The following is a 19,999-nucleotide window of genomic DNA, read 5'->3' as shown; positions in this document are numbered from 1 at the left end:
TCCCTCTGGAGGACCTCTGGGATAAACTACTGGCTGAACTTGATACCTGAGGGCAGTTTCACTTCTCTGACCTGTTTCCACCTCACAGATACTACAGATGGTGTAAATGGCAGCCCTACCAAAACCAGATTGGGAATCCTGCTTCAAAATAGGTCATTTGCTCCTGCCTCTTTAGCCTCTGTGCTGGCTCTACCCTCTTTCTGCTCAAAGTTTTCTTCTTTCCTTCCTGGTTGAGGTGACACTCCCTGCTTTGGCATATTCGTAAAGCCCCTCTGGAGCCAGGCAGAGTACAAATAAATAAAACACATCTGGGATGCTCTTGCGTGTAGGACTTTCCGAGGCTTACAGCCAAGGAAACAGAACATGCCTTTTCTTCTGAATAGACTTTATGAAAAATTTACCAAACCCCAGTGATTCCTTCCAGTGCTTTTTCAGGTGAAACATTATTAGTTTCCATATGTGAAAATACCAGTTTTTATATCAAAAGAGCTGCATGTTGGCAGTTTTGGTGGTTCAACGCAGTAAAAGTAGTAGCAGTGATCACAGCTTGCTTTATACGTGTTTCATACACAACCTAAAAACAGAAGTTGGCTTCTGATTCTTCCACCATTACCTCACTTTATCTCCTCCCAGCCTGTGAAGAGGCAAGATAAGTGTTATGACCCCATTTCACAGATGGGGCAGGAGAAGCTGCCGCACTTAACCAGAGCATCTCACCCCACTGTCCCCCAGGCCCTGAAGGCCAGCTCCTGCTTCTGTTCCCAGTAAGAAAAGCAGCCAAATCTGAGATCCTGCTAGATCTTTCCTGACCAAGCGGAGGCCTCCGGCACCCACCCCACGTCGGGGGTGGGGGGGTGTCCATCATGCTCAGGATGGGGTGTCTGCTGTAGCCCTCACATTCTCAGCCCTGCCATGGCCCCTGTGGCTCACAAACAGAGGCTTGGCAACCCCCCAAAGCTCAGCCCCCATAAGCAGATGGGTTGTTAGAGTTAAATCCTCAAAAGCACATTTCACATTTCAGATGACTGCCATCACTTCCTCGATGCCTTCCTCGTGGTTTTTCACTTGGTTTTGGTCTCTCTGAGTAAATGTAGCTATATCTGTCCTCAGCTTCCTCCACCCCCACCCCCCACCCCCAATCCTGACATTCTTTGAATTGCTTGAGCTTTAATTTGAATTTTTCTAGTGTGTTGGAGAGTGGCATTTATGAGCATCGCATGCAGCCCCACCTCTTGTCTCCAGACTGTCAGAGACACCTCAGCTGATTCCCTTCGTGCCCACTGTTCTCATTAATGTCCATCTCAGCTTAAACCAGAAAGAGGTAGAATGTGTTCTCTGAAGTGAAGGGAGATGGTTTGGACAAGAGAGGCACATGTGTCACATGCCTCTTAAAATGCTTTTCCCCTTATGAGAAGTCGAAGGGACAAATGTGTACTGACAGGAACCGAGCGACAGTCAATATCACTTTGTGGAAAGTGCTGGGTTTTTTGATTCAAGCAGTCATGAGCCCAAATCCTCTGCTTGCTTCCTATGTACATGGCTCAGGAAAGCTGCTCAACGTTGACGAGCTCCGGTGTCTCATCTGTATCATAGACTCTTGATGAAGCTTAGAAGAAGTGATACGTGTGTGCCAATTACATGTTTTCTGTTAGATTTTACAGAACACTTGATCAGGAAGAGCTGGTCTTGCTTGTCTCACATAACTTTAAAAGAGACTACAGTTGACCACAGCTAGTTCAGTGGCTTAAAGATATCGGGGTCAAGGTCTCTGTCCCTCTCTTGATTGTCCCCTCATGGTCTCACAAGGCTGCTGCAGCTCCATGTATCACCTCCCTCTTTCAGACATCAGCTGGATCTGTCCCTCTTATCAAGAGAAGCTACTGCCTATTTCTGTTTGGTCAAGATTGTGTCACATGCCACCCCTGGTGAGGAAAGTGGTTCCAGCTTCTGTTGTAGAGTCAGGTGGGATAAAAGGGGGCTGGCTGTGTGTCTGTGGGATTGGCCAGCAAACAGCGTCTGACACGTGGTGTCGACTCAGTGACTTTTATAATCGTTTTCATTTTCTATCTTCAGGGTCTATTGCTCAGGGTTCTAAACTGAGGTGGAAGTTCATTTGTTGGGTCACTAGAGCAATTTCTGACCTGTGGTCCATCTACAGGGACAGCTGTTTGTTAGAGCAGAAAATTTGCCATCGAGAAAGGAGACAAGAGGGAGTAGAAAGGGACACCTTGTCCCTCTTTGGGTAATAACTCCAGTTAGAATGTGTGCTTTTCCGCATGGAGAGGAAGCTTTGTTGTTCATGTCTCCTAAAACAAAAATCAAGATGATCTAAGACTGCCAGCTCCTCTTCTGTACATTTCTGGTTCATTAGCGTTCATCCTCAAGAAAACAGATTGAATTGGTAAAGGAAGAATCTGAAGTAATAGAAAAATACATGATTTCTGGTGACAGGGACAGTAGAACACACCTCTAAGGAACTGGGTGTTTGCAGAAGTTTGGAGTTACCCAGGACCACAGAAACTGTCCAGCTCTGCCCCCCCAGGGCCCATGTCCCCTTAGGGGTACCCTACTACGGCCTGGGCACAATGCCCTCCAGGGAAGATTCCAGCATTATCATTTTTCTACGTTTGATTACAATAGACACTATAACAGCTAATAGACTGTGACCCTATTCCCAGCCAGTGAAAGGATGCAGGTCTCACCTCCCAGGGCAGCTCATCCTGTCCTGGGCAAGTTTTGATTGATAGAAAGTTATATCTTTACACCAGACACGAATTGTATGCCCCATTCTATGCTTCCTATGTGGAGGCTTTGGTTCAGTCTCGAAGGCCTCCGGAACACATCAGAGCTCGCACTTTCCCATGCTAGCAGCATCTGAAGATGCTCATCTTTTCCAGGTTAAGCATCCGGGTTTCCTGGACCATTCTTCAGATGATTTGACCTCCAGACCCCTCCCAGAACAAGCTGCCAAATAAATCTAGTAGCATAGATGTGAGTGACTGGAGTCCACTCCTAAACTGCCAATCTGATGGTCCCTTCCCTGCCTCTGTTATTAGCTGCCCAGTGGCATTGGGTCCTGTGGATCGCTGCCACTCTTCATGAAACTCCACAGTGTGGCTGTCAGGACACTGACCCTCCTGGACCTCCTCCTACCCCAGGCCCTTCCTTCTTGGCTTCCTTTGCAAACTCCCCTTATGCTGTCACCCTTCCAAGTCCAGGATCCTACTCCTGACCATCTTCTCATCCATGGTTTTAATGATCATGTGGAAGTCCCTCTCTTGAGTGGTAGAAGAAAACCTCCCCTGCTATTGGACATGTCAATCTCAACGTCACAAGCATCACTAACTTAAACCACAGGTGGTTCTTCAAACCAAACCTTTTGCCTGAACTTCCTGCCTTCGTGGGTAGTACTTCCATCCCTCGAGTTGCATACACCAGAATCCTGAGGGCTCCTCTGGGTGGGCCCCTACATCTGTAGGAAGAGGGTATATTGTCACTTCTCCCTTCTTAGGTTCTGGATCCCCTTCCTTATGGCTCTCCTCAGGCATCTGTGACCACCCCTTCCAGGCCTCCACGAGGGCCTCTCTCTTCCCAACTGTGTGGTCTCACTCCACCCCTGCCTCAGCGAATCACTCCATCTTTATTGTCTGGACCATCCCAGTTCTTCCCCAGTTGGATTCCCTGCCTCTTGTACTTCCTACTTCAATGTAGCCTCCACCGTCCCACCAAAGGGATTTGTCTACCATCTACATCCTTTCTGTGATTTTCCTACTTCAAACTCCAAAATGACTCTCTACTGCCTATAGCATTAATTCTCCAACAACTGAGAAATCCAGGGCCTAGGAATTACCTGGTGAGGTCACTAAAATGCAGCCTCTGCCAAAAACTGGGGCACCCTAGAAGCTGCTTCCCCCTACATACACCACCACACTTGGGAAAACATAGGCATGTGGGGTGAAGTACAATTTTCCAGCAGGCCATAGAAGGTCTAGCACCCTCCCCTTGCTGCACACTGTCCTCTCCTCAAGACCTGAGCAGTAGCTTTAAGGAACTGCTAGCCATCCCCAAGTGTGCCCCAGCTATTTTATGCCTCCTCATCTTTGTGAATGCTGTGTACTCTGTTTGAGAAGCTCTGCTCCTGCCCCCATGTTGCCCGACACTGGCCTGCAAGCTCCTTGGAGCTGAGGGAGACATTGTCCTATTTCATTGCTGTGGCCCCAGAATCCACCACGTTGCCTGGCACTTAGTAAATACTGTTGCTTGAATGAACAAACAAAAGTGAACACTCTACTTTCAAGTGACAGCTAACGTGTCATCCACTTTTTAAAGCCTTCTTTATCTCCGTCTTCCCATACCTGACGCCAGGTAGACATTGTGCACACTTGACATGCATCCATTTCTAACATACCACCTAACACGTGTGTCACTGTAGGGGACCAGGAGCCTAGTACTGCACCCCTGTACCAAGCACAGCACTCAGCACACTGTAGGTGCTTGGTACAGGTTGGCTGGACAGACAAATGATGCCAGTCAGTCTGTTAGGGTAGCCTAAGATTGCATTATCTTTTTTGGGCAACTGTTTGCTCATACTAGGTCTGCAATTGGCTGAAAGCCCTTAAATCTTTTCCATAGGAACAAGGTATAAACTAGGTCTCCCAATTTTATTGTTTATATAGAACTTCCAGCTGTAAGTGGAGGACTTTGAATTTAACCCTATTAAATTTCATCTGACATATTCGGCAGCCTGTCAAAATCTTGTTAAAACCTTATTCCATCCTCCCCTCATTAGGGGGCCCTCCCTCCCACTATAGTCATCAGCAGATTAGTAAGCATGCCACTTAGATGTCACTTATGTGATTGAACTTGGCTGAGCCAGAGTCACATGGCAGAGGCACTAGAGATTCCTTCCTACTTGACATCTGATAGTCAATGAACTTTGGTTAAAACTGTTCAACCCTCTGGGAATTAACATTGAGTGGCAGAGTCATTCCCACAGGAGGTTGTCTCTGTTTCTGGTGTGGGCAGGGAGCTGGGCTTCCTAGGAGGACAGAGCAAGGCCACCCTTTCAGCTTCTTTGACCCAGACGCAGATTCTTTCCTGGTGTCTTTGCAAGGTCTCTTTGTCGGGGATGCTGTCAGCTGGAGGACAGCCCACTCTGAGGTTGTTGTGGATTTTTGCAGATTGTTGGAAGCCCTGGTGTCATTTCTTGATTTCTCAGATAAGGAGGCCAACTCAGCAATGGCACTGCTCACAGACTTGGCTCTGGATGAAAGGTAATTTTTATTTCCAGAAATTGACATTTCTTCTTCAACCTTGGTTAAACTGTCTGATCTTTAAAAATGTGCAGTATGCAGGGAGGCTTGGCCAACAGAGCATCACAAGATTCAGAGTAGGAGGGCTGACACCTTCCAAGCAGGGGGCTGGAATTGGCCACTCCAGTCCCTCTGTGTGTATGCAGGGGGACCCAGTCCTTGATGGGTTTGGAAGCAGCAGCAGACTTAAAACAGTACCTCACACAGTTGAACAAGCCTCCTGTGTATTGGAGAAGCTTCTTTCCCTTAATCAATGCCTAATGGGACTGCCTAGCAAATGTGTATTGAATGAATGTGAGAGAGAAGGCACAGTAGAAGGTAGCCTCCTTTTGGGTTACCAGTGGCATCGTGGGTAAGCTTCCCTTATCTCCACTTAGCTGCTGCAGAAGACAGCAAAGGTCTTAGATTTTCATAATTCTTGAGTTTTTTTTTTAAGTGCATCTGTTGTCTGTTTTTTAAATTTCCTCACGAACTTTAGGGTGTCTTGCTTAGAAATGGTCATATAATGAGAAAGAGCTGTTTGTGCCCGTAGGCCATTGGCATGGGCTGGGAACAGGTAAGAGCCACTCTTGTACGTGCAGATGTGTATGCACCTGGGCCTTCCTCATGACTGTGTTCAGTAAACTTGCTTGTACCATGTTTCCTGTTTGCACGGCACACGACACACAGGCTTGGAGCAAGGGGAGGGCAGGGGTGGTGCTAAGTCCACTTGGCAGAAATCTAGGGCTTCTGCAACTTCTGCATTGAGAAAGCTGCCATCTGAGATCTGTTGTTTAACATCAAAGGCAATTCTCTAGATTTAGAAAAATTAAAGCCACGCGAATACCCAGTGACATTTTTTTTAGTTGAGAATAAGTCATCCATGCATGCTGCAAATCACATGGGCCCAGAGTTTGTGACAGTCTGCTCCATTATCCAAGACACTGTATCTGTGTTATAGTTTGTACGGTGTAGAAATAAATCACGGGGATGTTTTCTCAACAGATTCCGAGTCTGGTTCCAGGCCAACCTTCCAGGTGTGCTCCCAGCGCTCACAGGTGTTCTGGTGAGCAAGCCCCTTGTTTTGATCACCTGTGACAGGCATTCTCAGACTCGTGAGCAGAGCCATTTAAACACAGTTTACACTCCAGAGCTCCTGTCGTCTCTCAGGTTGATTAATCGTTTACTCACAGCTGGAATCTACACAATTCTCAGTTATTAAAACAACTGCAGTTGGGACAGGTGGAGATGGCATATAGAGGGGGCCAGGTAGAGGGAGACAAAGGCAGAAGTGGACTGCATCTTAGGTGAAGGTGGAGACAAGGAGTCAGTCCCCATCTGTCCCCTTCTGGCCCTAAGCCTCATCATAAGGACTGCGGGCAGCTCTGTCCCCTCAATGGCAGTCATTCCCATCAGGAAGGCAAGTGGTAATTTGAGCTGATGAAGCAGAAAATAGCAGGATAGGCTTCTCCTAGGAGAGCATGTTGGATGGGGACCTGTCCCCAGGGAGCCATAGAGGTCTCAGGGGACCTGGGTGCATATCCACACATGTGGAAATGGGAGCTCTGAGAAGGGACAAGACTTACCCACGTTCTCCCAGCTGCTTGGAAACCCTAGGCCCCCCTATTCCAGACTAAAGTGCTTTGGGGTTTGCCCCTCTGTGTGCCTCCATCCTGGTGCCAGTGTGGGCCCGTGGATGCCCCTGGTTTTAACATTACACTCTCGGGTTCCCAAGGATTCTCCTGAGTGAGGGACGCCTCTAGAGATGGCTCCAGCATCGTTTGCCTGCTCTCTACAGACTTTCTTTCTCTTGACTCACTTTCAGGAAAGAGATCCCATGGTAACCAGCCCCTCCGCGTTCTGCCAGTGCATTGCCCTCATGGGGAACCTCAGTGCTGAGGCTGCCATCCGGAGACAGATGTTTGCTTCTGAAGAGTTCAGGGAGGCCTGCTTGGGCCTCATGGTATTGTAACTTCTCTAGTCAGAATTATTTTTTCCCTTCTTTGGGAGCATTGGCTTCCTGTTGATTATCTGGGTTTTCCACAAATCCTGTTTGAGGGTACAGGAGCCAGTGGTTTATCCCTTCTATAACCAGAGATGTTATGGGTGGCCAGCCTTACAGAGCCCTCTGGGTCAAGCCTTAGTCACGCTGAAGAGGTTTGAAGGATTTTCTGGTGGAGCTGGCTTTATTCCCCATATCAGCAGCTCACTCAGTCTAAACACAGGACTGGGTCGAGACAGAGTCACATTGCACGGGCACCGGACACTCCCTGCAATCCATGGAACTGTCTCTAATCTTCCAAACTCACCTAGGTTCATGACATTGACAATTCAGGGAGTGTAAGTGATGCTGGGGCCATTGTCAAGGAAATGAAATGGCCATGAAAAGCTGCAGGGCAGAAAGGTCATTGATTGCTTTGTTCCTAAAGGCCAGATGTGAAGAGGACATGGACTTTTTCAGAGAAATCATGTACACACTCCTAGGACTTGTGATGAACTTGTGTCTTCAGTCCCCCTTTGTCTATGAGGTACGACCTTCTTTCCTCCCTGCTGGGAGCCCTGGGACATCCCAAGCCCATGCCATTGCTAGAACTGCTCTCATTCCCACCAAGAGAGTAGCCTGGGGATTCAAACCCTGGCAGCAGGAATGGGGAATGCTGGACAGATGCTCTGTCACTTTGCTCCTCTGAGAGAACAGATGAGTCAGTCAGGTGTTCATCCAGAAAACGGACTGCGTGTTCACAAGGTGCTAAGCACGGTGCTAGGTTCTGCCTTTACAAAGTCACATAAAATGTGGTCTCTGCTCTCAAGGTATTGCCCTGTAGTTAGGGAAATGGCAGCGGGAAGAAGTAAGAGTCACACAAGAAGGGGTCGTGAGGGAAATATGGACAGAGCATGGCAGTGCTGAAGAGGAGAAGTCAGTTATGCTTGTTGAAAAGAAGCTCCATGGAGGATTCAGATTAACAGGCCATTCACACCTCCTCCTCCTCTCTCCCTGTCACAGCAGGTTTGGGCTGTGGAAGTGAGCAGGAAGTGCATGTTTCTACTGAACAGCCAAGATGGAGGGATCCTGACGGTAAGCGTCTCCTAGGGAAATCCAGAAACAGCTTCCTTTGTTGTTACTGGGGATTTAGTGGCACCCTCACACAGTGTCCATCTGTGGACCCCCTAAAGTCCATGGACCTAAGTTAAGAATCCCTTTTCTGTTTGCAACTTCACAACTTATACGATGTAATTTATCTGATTTGTCCTGTTCCAAGATATCCTGGTACAAATTGGACAGGCCACAAGATTTTATTTAGAATCTCTTTTTCCATAGTTAAGAAAGCCAGGCCCATATTTTGAAGCCCATTTCCTGGAGGTTGTTTATGCATAATAGTTTTAGCCCCCTTAGAGATATATGCCCCCTTAGAGAGATAAGCCATCTCAGGGAATGGCCATTCCCTGGCCATTCGTTTGGCTTTCTCGTTTCTGTTTCTGACATTTGGATAAGAAAACTGAGAAGAACCTGTGGTTAACACAGAGCATCAGGAGAACATCAGTATGATTCACCAGAACATTTGCTGCCTTCCTAGAATGTATTCTTTACTCACATAAGTAATCATCCCAACTTTTCCAACTATGGGGTCAGGGCCCTGGCCGTTAGAGAAACAACTAGGGCATATCAAGCAGGTCTGGGAAGCCAGCCCTTCAAGGAACACAGACTGGACATGGGGTCCAGGATCATAACAAAAGTTCTGAGCAGATCTGATGAATCCTGTTTGGGGCTGGCTTGCCTACAACTTTCCCAAAGTGAATTCAGACATGATGGGATGGAGGTTTTTAATGTGAACTCCAGGAATGTGTGGTAGGTCTCCAGGTTCCCCAAAGCCCCTGAAATTGTATAGAGAATCTTGAGTGTATGTGCATTTTTGTAGGAGAGGCATCATGGCTTTCATCAGATCCTCAAAAAAAAGTCCATGCCCCCAAAAGTGTCACCACTGTTCTTGGGTGCTTGGGCTTTTCTGAACTGTTTAGAACAGAGTGCAGTCTATGGTAGTTCTGAGCTAACCCTTCACGTACTCTCCTGACTGGATTTTCCCAGGATTCTGTACAGGGCTGACCAGCTTATGGAGCAGAGCAGCAGCTTCACCAGGGGAAGGTGGTCCTTCGGTAGAGTGCTCCCCCCACTGCCTTGGGCCTAAAAAGAGATCCATGGGGTCAACTATAACAGCACCGTAGCACCTGCAGGGAGCAGCTGAGAGAAACAAAACTGATACAACTGATAATATGACAATACACACATTTATCCCTTCTCCATAGGAAACCTCATTAAAATCAGACCAAAAGCATTAGGGAACAAAAAAAAAAGTTAGAAATCCACATCGAGAAAACAGACAGGCAGGAGGTCACCAGTCAGTTTTTCAATCATTGTAACCTATTTATGGAAGGTGGAGAATAACTGCAAAAGTCTTAATTCATGAGGCAGGGCTGAAGAAACAGTACAGACTACAGATACAGGGGACACAGGTCTGCCTTGTGGGACTCTGGAGAAGATGGAGACTCCAGAACACCACATAGGACACAGGGCATGAGTAAGAGATAGGGGACTGCCTGTGGCAGCCAGGCATCTATCCCTCAGGTGGAAAAGTAGAGCTTTTATTCTTTTGAGGAACTGAAAGACCAGAGAAAAATGTTTTGCTTTCTAGCGTTTGGAAGCACCTCCTCTCCACTGTTTGTCAGAGAACAAACTCCCTATAAACTCAGCGTGCTCAAATGTATTTGTACGGCTTGTTTGTAAATGTGCCCACAAATGGACAGCTAGGGTTGCTGGACATCTCCGGAAAGCCACACACAGGAATAGAAAAACCAAGATTAACAGAAAAATCAACTCAAAAGAAATAGAGATGATACAGGAAACAGAAGAAAAATTAAATAGCGTCTGTGTCCTCAGAAAGTTTCAAGATAGTGTTCTATCTACAAGACAGTAACAGCTAGCTATTTTTAAAAAAGGAGAAAACAGAAATAGAACTGGGAAATCATAAGTAGAGTCTTCCAGAAAGTAGAACAAACAGACAAAGATTCAGACAAGATGAAGGAAAAGCTACGAGACCACGAGAGTCAATCCAAGAAGTCTACCACCTGGTGAAGAGCCTGCAGAGTGCTGCGGGGTGTCCAGGACGTTCTTTGCCAGAGCAGAACTGGTTGGTTCTGCGCAGAGCTGAAGTGAGCCAGGCCTCGGTATGCCAGGGGGCTGTGTTTCCAGGCCTTGGAGTCGCAGCTATAAAACGAATTACTTACGTCTTTGGCCACTCTGTATTTGTGAAACCAAGGCGTGTGTTTTGCTCCCCATACTAATGATTGTTTTTGCCTCCCCAAGCTACTTGCTCACTTTTCAAGGTCATCAGCATTTCTGAACAGAATAGTGAATCATCTTTCCTTTCTGCCTCACTCAGAGAGCTGCTGGCGTCCTCAGCCGCACCCTTTCTTCCTCCCGGAAGATGGTTGAGGAGGCCCTGAGAGCTGGAGTGGTGAAGAAGATGATTAAGTTCCTGAAGGTAGAGTGAGCAACTTGGGTAAAAGCGCTTGAATCCCCAGGAGCATCATAGACCGTCCAGGGGGCAGAATTAGGAGGCTGTGTTCAGTTAGGGGCCGCCATTGAACCCCTGCCCGATGTCACACTTCTCAACGTAGGATTTCTTCCACCTGTCACCCAGACAGCACTCTGAACATCACCCTAAGAGTGTTGAACAAATAAGTCCATTAGAAGCACCCATAAAAATTGCTTACCAGGCAAGCCTCACTTAAAATGTATGACCTCTTTCCCTGCAAAAGGACAGAGTGGCTTTCCATAAAGTCCCACACGCCCCTTATTTTGCACACGTTCTGCTCACCATACTTTCTCTGGCTACCTGGAGAGTGCTGGCTGTAGCTCCCTTTATGAGATACAGACGGTGCAGTGCTACTGTGTGCATAAGGGAAGTTCCCCTGATCTGAGCAAATCAGTGCAACAGTTGAGTGGACTCACTGGAAGGACCAGGTGAGTAACGGCTGCCATCCGTGGCCCGTGGCTGTACTGCCCTTGCTCGGCATGCTTCGCACCCATCTTACTGTGATGACCTCGTGGCAGGCCCTCTCCTAAAACCCCAGGCTGAGCAGGGCCAGGAGGCGTGCTATCATGGTGCGGTATTGCTGGGGCAGGGCATCACTGGGGGAGCAGGGGGCAGGCTTTAGGTGGATAATGGCCGTCACTCACTCCATGCAGCTCTTGCACACCCGCTGGAGCCTGTTGATCGCATGCACACACATGTGCATGATGCGTGTAAGATATACAGGTGCCTCTGAAAGAGCCTGCATTGGGTGATTTTGCGGGTTATGATTTGACAGTTGTCACCTCTTAAAATGATCTAGATTTGTGATGTTCTCCATGCAGACCTGTCAGCCTGACAGCCTCAGCTAGTCACTCACCATTTTCCAGGGGTGAAATGACACTGGGGGCGGGGGGGGCTGTGCCTCCCTTTTTGGTAGATCTGCCAGCCCGATAGCATCCTTCTCTCCTCAGCCACTCACTCAGAAAGCCTTCTATGGGCAATTACCCAGGTGCACATGACAGGCCCGCATCCCTGTCGGAATTCCTGTCGGGCTGTGTGACTGGGGACATGAATGGCTTCACCCCAGCAGGGACCTGGCCTGCACACCAGGAAGTATGTGCCGTTCTCAGGGGAGCAGTGTTTTCAGAAGTTCGGGAAGCCACACAAACACAGGCACAGCCGCTTGCTCGTTTCTGGCCAAGAACAATCATAGGATTGACTTTATTTTTCTAATTTCATTCTGAAACCCAGACGGGGGGCCAGACTGCGTCACGATATGCCATAAAAACACTAGCTGTCTGCACGAATAGCCATTATGAAGCACGAGAAGAAGTGATAAGACTGGATAAAAGTAAGTGATCGTTTCCTGAAGCTGAGCCTACGTCTCAGAGGTTAATCCACCCTGGAAGCTGTAAGGGGAACAGGGATGAGTTGTGGGGAGAGACTCAGCATAGTGCTGTTACCCTCTCCTTAGGCTTTCGCAGTGTTTACTGGGTAGGATATCTGTTTCACCCTGCTCTGGAAGCATGTCATGGGTTCTCTCCCTTCAAGGTGGGGGTGGCAACACCTTGGTGACAGCAGAGTTGGGACCAGCTAGCATCAGTCCAGTAACCAAAAATGGCTGCAGGCACCTGTAGCAGGGGTTCCCTGCGAGGCAGCCTGCTCGTCTTCACACCTGTGGCCCCACCGTGGAAGCAGGAACCCTTCCTCCAGATCCTGTTCCTGGCCCTGCAGCTGCAGGAAGCAGGCCTGTGGCCTCCCACTTGGGGTCTCAGGTGGAGTGTAGGGCTTACAGTTGGGGACTTTAGGGAAGGCAGACCTGTCTGACACATAACATTCATTCACATGACAGCCGTGTCACCCTGGGGACTGCTCTGGGTACCTGAGAAACGTGGGAGACACGGCAAGGCCTGATGAGGCTCACAATACTCCCCAGACACTTGCTGAGTGGCAGAGTGACATGGTAGAGCTTCTGGGGAAGCCCAGTGTCCACAGACACTCCCTGTGCCCTCGAGGGCCATGGCTAGCCTCCTATTTGGGATTTAGAGGGACAGGTGCTTATTCTCTTTCCTCCCCCCTAGAGTTTGGCATTCTGATGAAGCTGCTCAGCTCCGAGGATGAGATGGTGGTGGGCAATGCCGCCCTCTGCCTGGGGAACTGCATGGAGGTGCCCTACGCTGCATCCTCCCTGTTGAAGACGGATGTCGTGCAGGTGTTGTTAAGGCACGCCGGTGGCGATGCGCAGGAGACAGCCGTGCAGCTGAACGCGGGGATTGCTCTGGGGAAGCTGTGCACGGCCGAACCCAGGTACCTGGCTGGGTGGCCCATGTCAGTCATGCCCTAGAAGCCACGGGGCCAGCGGAGGTGCTGTGCGGTGGCTGTGTGGCAGCCGGGCCACTGTGCCACCCAGGACTCTGCAGGGAGCCCTGGGAGCCCTGGTGCTTCTTGTGCAGACAGGCATTGGGTCCAGTAGCTACTTTCCTGGGGGGAACTGGGGAGCTTTTGGCTCCAGGCAGAGAGGGAAGATGCTCCGTGGACAGGGATCGTTCCTTCCGCTCCCTGCCGCTGTCCTTCTGTCCCCCTCCTTCATGCTCCTCCTGCTTCTCACTGCTATGCCCAGGCATCCCTCCTGCTTCTTTTTGTTGCCTCGGTCCTGAGCATCTGGGACAGTGTCCAAGGAGGATGACATTCTCATGCTGGAGGAAACTAAAGCCAGAGGCAGAATGGCCTGGTCACAACCACCTGGCCAGCCTGGGCAGGAGATCCTGGCCTCAGCTGTGCACACTGCTTCTTGTTCAGCCTCTGTTCTGCTCTGGCTGGGTTCTGACATGCTGAAGCCCCAAGTCGTTCATGCTCCCGGGAGGTGACCCCTGGGCCTGAGGGGATGCCTTCCACGGACAGACTAAGCCTTCTGATTCCTCCTCTGGAGAATGAGAGGGTTGGCGTGGCTGACATCTGAGGCCCTTTCATGTTCTGATTGTTCAAATGGAAAGCCTGGATAAAATCTTTCTTCTGTAGAAAGCAAGGCACATTAGCTAGGATGAGCTCAAAGTGGCAGCCTACTGGAGAGTCCCTGAGAGCAAGGCCCCATGGGATCAGCCTGGCCGTCTGCCTCTCATAGACAGCATTTACCGAGTTTCGTGGTTCCCTGGCACCTTCCCTGCTCTGATAGCTAGGGCTCCCAGGGCATCAGCTACTCCCTTTCCACCTTGCCAGCCAGCCCCTACCTGAGAGGGGGTAGCTCTGGTCACCATGGCATCGATATGCTGGACTTTGTGTTCTGATCATGGCAGATTTGCTGCTCAGCTGCGGGAGCTGCATGGCATAGAGATTCTCAACTCCACGATGAAGTACGTCGCCGATCCTTAAGACACGTGGCGTCTGTGCACGGTTTCACAAACCCAGGACTGTGTGCTGTGGGTGGTCCCTGTGGTAATAAAGACTTTTTGAATGTCCACTCCAGGGATGAATTTTGTTTTCAGATGCTTGCCTTCTGGTTTCCACTGGTAATGGGGGCGTGGGCATCAGGCTGACCACGGTGTTGGAAACTGCTCAGCGTCCACCACTCTCTCTTCTGTGCTCTGTTTAGCATCAAGCCAACTCCCTCTGCAGCTCAGTTGCCTCTTGTCCCTTCCTGTCCTGCAGGGGCTGGACGCCAGCAAATGGAAAGTCAGGTTTCCCAGATTCCCTCGTAAGCTATGGTTCTAGACAAGAACTAGATTCTGCTAACTGAATTACCATCTTGCCCCTGTGGCTGTTTTCCTTCAGGGAACGTGCTAGAAACATCAGGTTTTTCAACAACAGGATCTCAGTGTCTGAGTTCTGGCCCCGGGATGGTGGCAGCAGAGGTGGTGGCCAGTCTCTCAGGCTGTGCCCTGTACTCTTGAATTCAGTGGGTTGAGTGGTAAGTGGTGGCTCCCCTGGCAGTGTGTTCTTGACAGTCCAGGCAATCATCGCTGGAAGTGCCGTCTGGTCCCCTCGTCCGGCCTATCAAGGGATTGGTAAGCACTCTACTTCACGTGTTAGATGGTTTTCGGCTTAGTACCAAGCAGGGGCACCTGTCTCTGCCCTGACCTGTCACAAACATTGACATATTCTTGTTCCCCAAACCCACCCTACACTCTCACCCCATCACCCAGACGCACTGCTCCCTTGCCACTGCCTCCTCTGGACCCCAAATCCCTAAGTGAAAAATCCAACAAGTGACACTATACTCCCATGGCTTAGCACAGTCACGTGGACATTTTAGGGTGGGCAGCAGGACCCTCATGTTGTAGTGAACGCCAAGAGTGTTCCAGAATTCCAAAGACTGTCTGCTACCTGGCAGCTACGCGACTCCAGGCAAGTCGCTTCAGCTCTCTGGGCTTTGATTTCTGGTTCTGGAAAACCTAGAAGAACACTTGTCCAACCTATCACCTATATTGCTGTGAAGCCTAAATGAACTTTTAGAGCTAACAGCACTCAGGGAATTAACCATATAGTGCTACACAAAGAGGTTACCGGCCTCCGTCTTGAGGTCGAAAGGGTTGACCGTGACATCAGTTGGGTTAAATTTGAGGGACCCAAACAAGGGTGAAGCCCGTGTCCCTTATGGAATCAGAGCTGGACATTTTCTGGACTGTGTAGGAAAGGAGATCCTCCCCCTCCTCAGAGTTTTTATTCAATACACCCAAAGAAATGGTTCTTCACAAGTGGGGCAGCCCCCAGCGTGAATGAAGAACTTTGCTCCTGACACTAAGGTAATTGGCTCCTTGAGACCCTGGTGCTGGGATCGGTACACCGTGTGGGACTGGAGTGAGCTCACCGGAGCACTTTGTGATGATGGTGCTGTCACACTGTCCCTGTCCCTGGGCGGCAGGCAAGTGACAGGCTGCAGCAGTGAGGTCCGGACCTGCCCGCTCAGGCCCAGGAGGCAAACAAACACACCCTTCAAGAGGATTCTGAATTGCAATGGGAGTTGCCTTGATGCTAAACAGAGCACAGAGAAGAAAATCAGAGGCCGCAAAATTTGTTGTTTCCAGAGAGAATTCAATGGAGCCTTAAAAATGTAAAAGGCTGCCTGTGTACATAACCATCAGGCTCGGCTCCTCTGATTTGAAGTTCAGGCCTCTCCTTCTCCCACTCTTGGGCTGCACTCCTCCTCCCTGGCTCTTGAAAATGGCTATTATACGTGTAATCTCTTCCCCCAAAGAGTGGGGAATGTCAAATTATATTATTATCTCCACTTCAGAGTGCCTGCCGAGAGCAGTTATCTTCCCTGCTTTTAGAGGAGGGTCTGGCTGCACCTGAGGAGCTCCCTCCTCTCAGGGTGGAGAGAGATGTTTCACATACGGTGCTTAATCTCCTGTGCAGGCCAACCCTCCCTCGTCTTGTCACCTCTGACACACCCTTTCATATAGGGCTCCCAGGAAGCGTGGAAAAAACATGTTGGAGAAGGGGTTCATCTTGGGCTGGGAGCCGCGAGCATCATCCTCCCCACTCTCTGGGCCACAGCTTATTCTGGGAAGGCAGCCTGCTGGTTCCACGGGCAAAGGAGCTGGGATCATCTGTCCTAAAGAGAATGTGGCCAATAAGGAATCACCCTGAGAATCTGTTACCTAGGACTTGTTGGCTTGGAAAGCCAGATGACATTCACCCTATTTGCTAAATGCCTTCAAAATAGGGGCTCTTTGGGACACCTGGGTGGCTCAGGGGTTGAGCATCTGCATTTGGCTCAGGGCGTGATCCCAGGATCCGGGATCGAGTCCCACATCGGGCTTCCTGTGAGGAGCCTGCTTCTCCCTCTGCCTGTGCCTCTGCCCCTCTCCCTGTATCTCTCATGAATAAATAAATCTTTAAAAAAAAATAGGGGCTCTTCAGAGTGCCTGGTAAGAGGAGAGAGTCATTGGGGGTGAAGAAAACATTTACAGTTCACTCCCTTTCTGCATACAAGAGGTTCTTGGTCCTCATAGGCCAGCGACCTGCAGGCCTGCAGAGAGAACGAGTCACGCCCATGCTCTGGGCTCTATGCATGTAACAGGTGTCTGGAGATCCTGCCCCATAGAAGCCTCACAAAGACCCTGCGAGGCAGGGACTGTCTGCATTTGATGGGTAAAGAAACTACGATATAAAGATAGTTCTTCTTACCCAGGATCACATGGCTGGTAGGGGGGGACTCAGTATTTCACCCCAGCTTGGGTTTTAACTCCTTCCACACATCAGCATCCCTCCACTTGGATGCAAGTCTTCTAATTTCTCTGAGCCTCAGTTGGTTTCCTCTCTATTAAATGGGAGCCACAATCCCTACTTGCAGAGTTCTTGGATTTGAAGATAGCATACATGAGGTGCCCGCCTTCTGTGACTGGAAGACAGAGGCATCCTCTTCATGGTGACTATAGTTTTTAGGCCAGAAATTACTGTGAACTCATTATCTGCCTCTTCCCACACTAACCAAAATCTGCTCATCCCCTAGGCATCCCCATCTCCGTGAAGGTGAGCAGTGACCAGGCTGCCACGTTCGCCTTTCCCTCCCTCCCGTGCCGGGTGGCAAAGACCGAGCTGTGGACCTGCCTTCTCCTCCCTCCGAGGCACCGAGGCCTGCCCTGGGCCAGGTGGGGTTCCGAGCAGGGCTTACGGGTGCTGTGACAGTGCGGCCTGCCAGGAACGCGCGACCAGGCCCTGCAAGCGCCCGGGGCCGGGCTGCGCTTACGTCAGGGGGCTAGGAGCCCTGACGCGGGAAGGGCCTCCGAGCCTCCCCGCCATACAGATGCTCCCTGTCACTTGCTATTTGTCCTCAGTTTAGTATCAGGAAAACCTGTTGATTCCAAGGGCTGCATTCACTCATCAACATACTACCAGGTATCCTGGTGGCCCTGGCAAGGGAGTGTGAGCACCAGCTGACCATCACCTCTGGACAGCCAGCTCCTGGTGTTCCCGCGGCCACCTGGCACCAGTGAAGCGCTGGGCTTCTGTGATCTGAAACCAGCTGGGTGACTTTTTTTTTTTATGAGACCTCTAATTTGATCTCAATTTCAAAATTGCGGAATGAAGAATGGGTTCTCCCAGGGGGTGTTGTGATTTTGCCCGTGCAGCCAGGATCGGGTTTTTCCAGAGAGGGGCCCTCAGGCGCCAGCAGAGCAGCAATGGCAGGGACTGGCCATCTGTTCCTGGCCACCCCGGCCTCAGGTCTGCGGTCGCTGGTGGGTTGAGAGGAGCTGCTCCGCGTGAGCCTGGCGGCCTGCCAGATGTGCCAGTTCAGCTCAGCCCGAGCATCGCTGCCCTGTCACATGTCTATCCCAACTTCCCATTTGCGCTTTTAATCTTCAGCTGCTCCATCTGCTCATTTAGGTCTCTCGCTCCCCTTCGAGCCACAGGTCCGCCCCCGCACACGCAGTCTGCCCGTCTCTGCTGCAGAGAAATGAGTTTCCACATAAAAATGGGGTTAGTTCACACTCAGTGGGGACTTAGGCCAGAGCAAAGGCATGCAAGATAGTGAGAAATACTGAAACGCGCGCTGGGGACAAAGGTTTCCAGAATGTTCATGCTGCAAATAACCCAGGGACCATCTAGTCCAGTACCCGCTTTATTGGAATCCATCTGATGTCACTAGCTAAATACAAGGCACGCTCAAAAGTGTCCAGCCCACGCCCCCGTCATTTACAAACAAGGAGATCAAGACTCCTCAAAAAGCCGAGGTGTCCTCCCTGCACGAGAACCTCTGAGCCAAGGGTGCAGGGGCTCACAGGAGGCACGGCGGCTGGAGCGCCAGTTCTGGGTCTGGATGCCTGGGCTCAGGGCCCAGCTCCACATGTTAGAACTTCCATGTGTTGCTGAGCCCCACAGTCACTCTGTCCATAGAAGGTAGGGATGGCTTTGAGGGTAAGGATTGAATGAAATATTTCTGGAAGGCTCTCAGCACCAGGCTGGGCACAAAGCAAGCCCGTAGGAAATAGTAGCCACCGTTGTGGTCATGATTCTGAGTCAGCTGCTTCCACAGGCACCCCCTGCCTGGCCATCATGTGTGCTCTCTTCCAGAGTTCTTAAATATGAGGATCCCATCAGGGTCAGAGGGCTTCATATGTGACTCTGCCCAAAGACAGAGGAGAGAGAACAGAGAAGTGTTACCTGGGATGTAGACTGGCCCACAGAAGTGGAGGCTGGTGAGGATGGCCGGTGGGAGTCTGAGTGGGCTGGGGAGGCGGCAGGGGCGGGCCTGGGGGATGGAGATGAGCATGTGATGGGGACTCTGCACTGCCTCCTCAGTTTCGGGGTGTGGGGGGAAGGGGATCAGAAAAAGCCAGGTGTGCTGTGGTACCTCTTGCTGAGTCCCTTGTCCCCACTCTGTCTTCTGCCCCTCTGCACACTGCAGCCCAAATAATCCTCTTAAACACCACTTTGTTGTGATGTACCTCCCAGTCACCTACACACAACTACCCACAGGATCAAGGGCAAACCCCCCTGCTGGTGTGTGGGACATGTGTGTCAGGGATCGTGCATATGGGTGTGGAGATGGTAAGAACATAGCACTTTTTTACTTTTTGGATGTTTTGCTGATAAAGCACTCTTAATATTTTACTTGAACTACTGTAAGATTTTTATGTACTCCGTACAGTGCCTATAAGTAAGAGCTATGATTCATAGGTTTTAGGCATAATTTAAAATAAGCGTATCTATTATTACCTCCCCAAAGTTATTTTTTTCCTATAAATAGTATTGGTAAAACCACACATGGCCCATTCAATGTGATCTCACTGTGCCTTAAAAATTGGCCTGGTGGGCACCTGGGTGGCTCAGAGGTTGAGCATTTACCTTTGGCTCAGGTCATGATCCTGGGGTCCTGGGATCAAATCCAGCATCAGGCTCCCTGCAAGGAGCCTGCTTCTCCCTCTGCCTATGTCTCTGCCTCTCTCGGTGTCTCTCATGAATAAATAAATAAAATCTTAAAAAACAAACAAACAAAAATGACCTGGTTGTAGGGTCATACTCTGTCTTCAGCTCAGCTAGCTGATCTTGTGGTTTGCAGTGGGGCTCATCACCTCACGAAGCCTGAGCCACAATTGCTGAATGGTGGCTCCCCACCAAGTACTCTGTTCCCTCGGGCCAGTTCCCCAGTATTTGTCTGCTTACAAATTTGTCTGTTCATTCCCATTTTCTCGATTC

At 50.0% G+C, this 19,999-nt stretch overlaps 1 protein-coding gene across 4 annotated transcripts in view; it reads left to right on the top strand.

Moving 5' to 3' along the window:
• The window catches only part of TTC12 (tetratricopeptide repeat domain 12), a 45,092-nt gene extending 30,774 nt beyond the window's left edge, over nt 1-14,318 (top strand). For 2 of the 4 annotated variants that reach the window (XM_072729787.1, XM_026006866.2), the window contains 9 exons: nt 5,181-5,273; nt 6,297-6,357; nt 7,117-7,254; nt 7,721-7,819; nt 8,299-8,367; nt 10,727-10,828; nt 12,113-12,212; nt 12,943-13,168; nt 14,155-14,318. In XM_072729787.1, the coding sequence (XP_072585888.1) occupies nt 5,181-5,273; nt 6,297-6,357; nt 7,117-7,254; nt 7,721-7,819; nt 8,299-8,367; nt 10,727-10,828; nt 12,113-12,212; nt 12,943-13,168; nt 14,155-14,230 (964 nt within the window). In that variant the 3' untranslated portion in view covers nt 14,231-14,318. Of the gene's footprint in view, nt 1-5,180; nt 5,274-6,296; nt 6,358-7,116; nt 7,255-7,720; nt 7,820-8,295; nt 8,368-10,726; nt 10,829-12,112; nt 12,213-12,942; nt 13,169-14,154 lie in introns of all 4 variants that reach the window. The other 2 variants (XM_026006867.2, XM_026006864.2) reach the window with 1 other exon arrangement.
• Nucleotides 14,319-19,999: the final 5,681 nt, after the last annotated feature.

Source organism: Vulpes vulpes, chromosome 12 (assembly GCF_048418805.1).
Source record: "Vulpes vulpes isolate BD-2025 chromosome 12, VulVul3, whole genome shotgun sequence".
NCBI lineage: Eukaryota > Metazoa > Chordata > Mammalia > Carnivora > Canidae > Vulpes > Vulpes vulpes.
The sequence above is the reverse complement of the archived record's forward strand: the minus strand, read 5'-3'. Positions and strand labels throughout refer to the sequence as shown.